We start from the raw sequence: 3219 nt of genomic DNA on the forward strand, positions 1-3219 counted from the left end.
TGATTCATGGGAGGAGGTCAAAATAGCAACATTAACAGGAGTTTGGAGGAAGTGGATTCTAACCCTCATGGATGACATTCACAGGTTCAAGATGTCAGCGGAGGGAGGAACTACATACGTGTTGAAAATAGCAAGAGAACTAGAATTAGAAGTGGAGCATGAAAATGTAATCAAATTGTTCTACCTTCATAATAAAATTTGAAAGGATGAGGAGTTGCTTCTTATGAATAAGCAAAGAAAATGGTCTCTTGAGATAGAATCTATGCCTAGTGAAGATGCTAAGAACACTGATGAAATGACAACAAGGAATTTAGAATATTACATCAACATAGTTGTTCAAACAGCAGAAGGGTTTCAGAAGATGGATTCTAATTTTGAAAAAGGTTCTACTGTGGGTAAAACACTATCAAACAGGGGCGCATGTTCTCAGGACCTCTTGAGATTATCCTCAGGCAAAGAATATTTATTTAAAAATTTTTAAATCCTATCAAACAGTATTGCATACTATAGAGAAATCTTTCATGAAAGGAAGAGTCCATCAACGTAGAAAAATTCATTGTCGTCTACTTTAAGAAACTGCCACAGCCACCCCAACCAGCAACCACCATTCTGATCAGTCAGTGGCCAGCAACATCAAGGCAAGACCCTCATTGGCAAAAAGATTGACTTGCTGAAGGCTCAGATAACCATTAGCATTTGTCAACAATGATTTTTTTTTTTTGAAACGGAGTTTTGCTTTTGTCACCCAGGCTGGAATGCAGTGGCACAATCTCGGCTCACTACAACCTCCACCTCGCGGGTTCAAGCGATTCTCCTGCCTCAGCCTCTTGAGTAGCTGGGATTATAGGCATGTGCCACCATGCCCGGCTAATTTTGTATTTTTAGTAGAGATGGGGTTTCTCCATGTTGGTCAGGCTGGTCTCGAACCCCCAACATCAGGTGATTCACCTGCCTCGGCCTCCCAAAGTGCTGAGATTACAGGCATGAGCCACCGCACCCAGCCTAGCAAAGAAGTATTTTTAAATTAAGGTATATGCAATATTTTCAGATATAATGCTATTATTGCACACTTAAAACACTACAGTATACTACTATAAATATAACTTTTACATGCACTGGGAAACCAAAAATTTCATGTGACTCATTTTATTCCAATATTCATTTTATCACAGTGGTCTGGAACCTAACCCGCAATGGTCTGGAACCATACCCTTCAGGGTATGCCTATAATTATTTTAGAACCCTCCGTCTCAATAATCCCATTCCTGGAAAATATATCTGGACATGGAGGGCAAGAGTCAAGTTAACCAGTAAGAAAGGTTTGGGTCAGTAGAAACAAAACATGTCAATTTTCAGGATAATGAAACTGGAAAAGCCTAAAAGAAACAAATAATGCTTTGAATCTATGCCAAGATTATAGTATGATGCAAAGCTGCATATTTGCAATTTAGGTAACTATCATTACAGTACATCCAGGACCTAGAGATCTGGAACACCTCAAAAAAATAAGTAAATAAAAACTCTGAATCCTAGGGACACGGTCTGAAAAGCCGAAAATTTTCTTGGATTATAGCTTTAGAAAGTTAATTTTAAAATGAACTGAAATCAAATCTCATAGCAGTCTGTGCCACACTCCTGCTAAGATGATTCTTACTGGGTTCAGTTGAAATGTGTCTTTCCCCACTCCTTCTCCTCTTTAAACTTCTCTCTCAGTTTGAGACCTACGGCCCACAAATAACCAGTCTTTCCTGACCTATCACACACATCCCAAATCTGTTTTGACCATGTACTCTACAGCTTAGACAAATCCCCACCTTTCTTAGTATGGCTTATTGGCCTAGCTGGAAGCCAATTCTTATATCTGTGTAACATTAATTATAAGAAACATAGAAGAGAGTCCTAGCCATTCCAAATTAATGCTGTGAGAAAGATCTCTACAGACAAATAACACAAGCTTCAAAGAAGTGACAGTATTTTCATACATATTTTCTTTGATACTCACTTGGGAGGGCATAAGACTTCTTCAAGAAATTCCTCAATCTTATTTACATCCGTTTTGACTTCACTGTTGAAAGTTATAAATGGTGGGTGGGTCCCGGGAGCCAAGTTCTGCAGGTCTGCAGGCTTCCTGTTGGGCAAAATACTGGTCAAAATCAGATCATTTTTTTACTCTAAAACACCAATAATACTTTAAATTCTCAAAGTTGGCCAGGCATGGTGGCTTGCATCTGTAATCGTAGCACTACGGGGGGCTGAGGTGTGAGATTGCTTGAGCCCAGGAGTTTGAGAACCAGCCTGGGCAACACGGTGAGATCCTGTCTCTACAAAATATAAAAAATTAGCCAGGCATGGTAGTGCATGCCTACAGTCCCAGCTACCAGGGAGGCTGAGGTGGCAGGATCACTTGAGCCTGGGAAGTTGAAGCTGGAGTTAGCCATGACTGCACCACTGCACTACAGCCTGGATGTCAGAGAGACCCTATCTCAAAAAGAAAATAAATAAATTGGCCGGGCGCGGTGGCTCAAGCCTGTAATCCCAGCACTTTGGGAGGCCGAGATGGGCCGATCACGAGGTCAGGAGATCGAGAACATCCTGGCTAACATGGTGAAACCCCGTCTCTACCAAAAAATACAAAAATCTAGCCGGGCGAGGTGGCGGGTGCCTGTAGTCCCAGCTACTCGGGAGGCTGAGGCAGGAGAATGGCGGGAACCTGGGAGGCGGAGCTTGCAGTGAGCTGAGATCCGGCCACTGCACTCCAGCCCCTGCACTCCAGCCCCAGCGACAGAGCGAGACTCCGTCTCAAAAAAAAAAAAAAAGAAAAAGAAAATAAATGAATTGTCCAGGCGTGGTGGCTCATGTCGGTAATCCCAGCCCTTTGGGAGGTAGAGGCAGGTGGAACACCTGAGGTCAGAAGTTTGAGACCAGCCTGGCCAGCATGGTGAAACCCTCATATCTACTACAAATACAAAAAATTAGCCAGGCATGGTGGCGTGTGCCTGTAGTCCCAGCTACTTGGGAGGCTGAGGCAGGAGAAGAACTTGAACTCAGGAGGTAGAGATTGCAGTGAGCTGAGAATGTGCCACTGCACTCCAGCCTAGGTGACAAAGCGAAACCCTGTCTGAAAAGAGGAGGGGAGAGGAGGAGAGGAAAAGAGATCAAAGTGGTTCTAAATTTTAAAGTTTATAAAACTGGTTTTTTTGGTTTTTTTTTTTTTTTTTT

General features: G+C 42.5%; 1 protein-coding gene across 3 annotated transcripts in view; it reads right to left on the minus strand.

The window, feature by feature from the left end:
- Nucleotides 1-3219, minus strand: part of CLIC4 (chloride intracellular channel 4) — a 112033-nt gene that overhangs the window by 29921 nt on the left and 78893 nt on the right. For all 3 annotated transcript variants that reach the window (XM_011955640.1, XM_011955641.1, XM_011955642.1), the window contains exon 3: nt 2003-2128. In XM_011955640.1, the coding sequence (XP_011811030.1) occupies nt 2003-2128 (126 nt within the window). The remainder of the gene's footprint in view (nt 1-2002; nt 2129-3219) is intronic.

The sequence above is a fragment of the Colobus angolensis genome, unplaced genomic scaffold, assembly GCF_000951035.1.
Source record: "Colobus angolensis palliatus isolate OR3802 unplaced genomic scaffold, Cang.pa_1.0 Scaffold4, whole genome shotgun sequence".
In the NCBI taxonomy this organism is placed as follows: Eukaryota; Metazoa; Chordata; class Mammalia; order Primates; family Cercopithecidae; genus Colobus; species Colobus angolensis.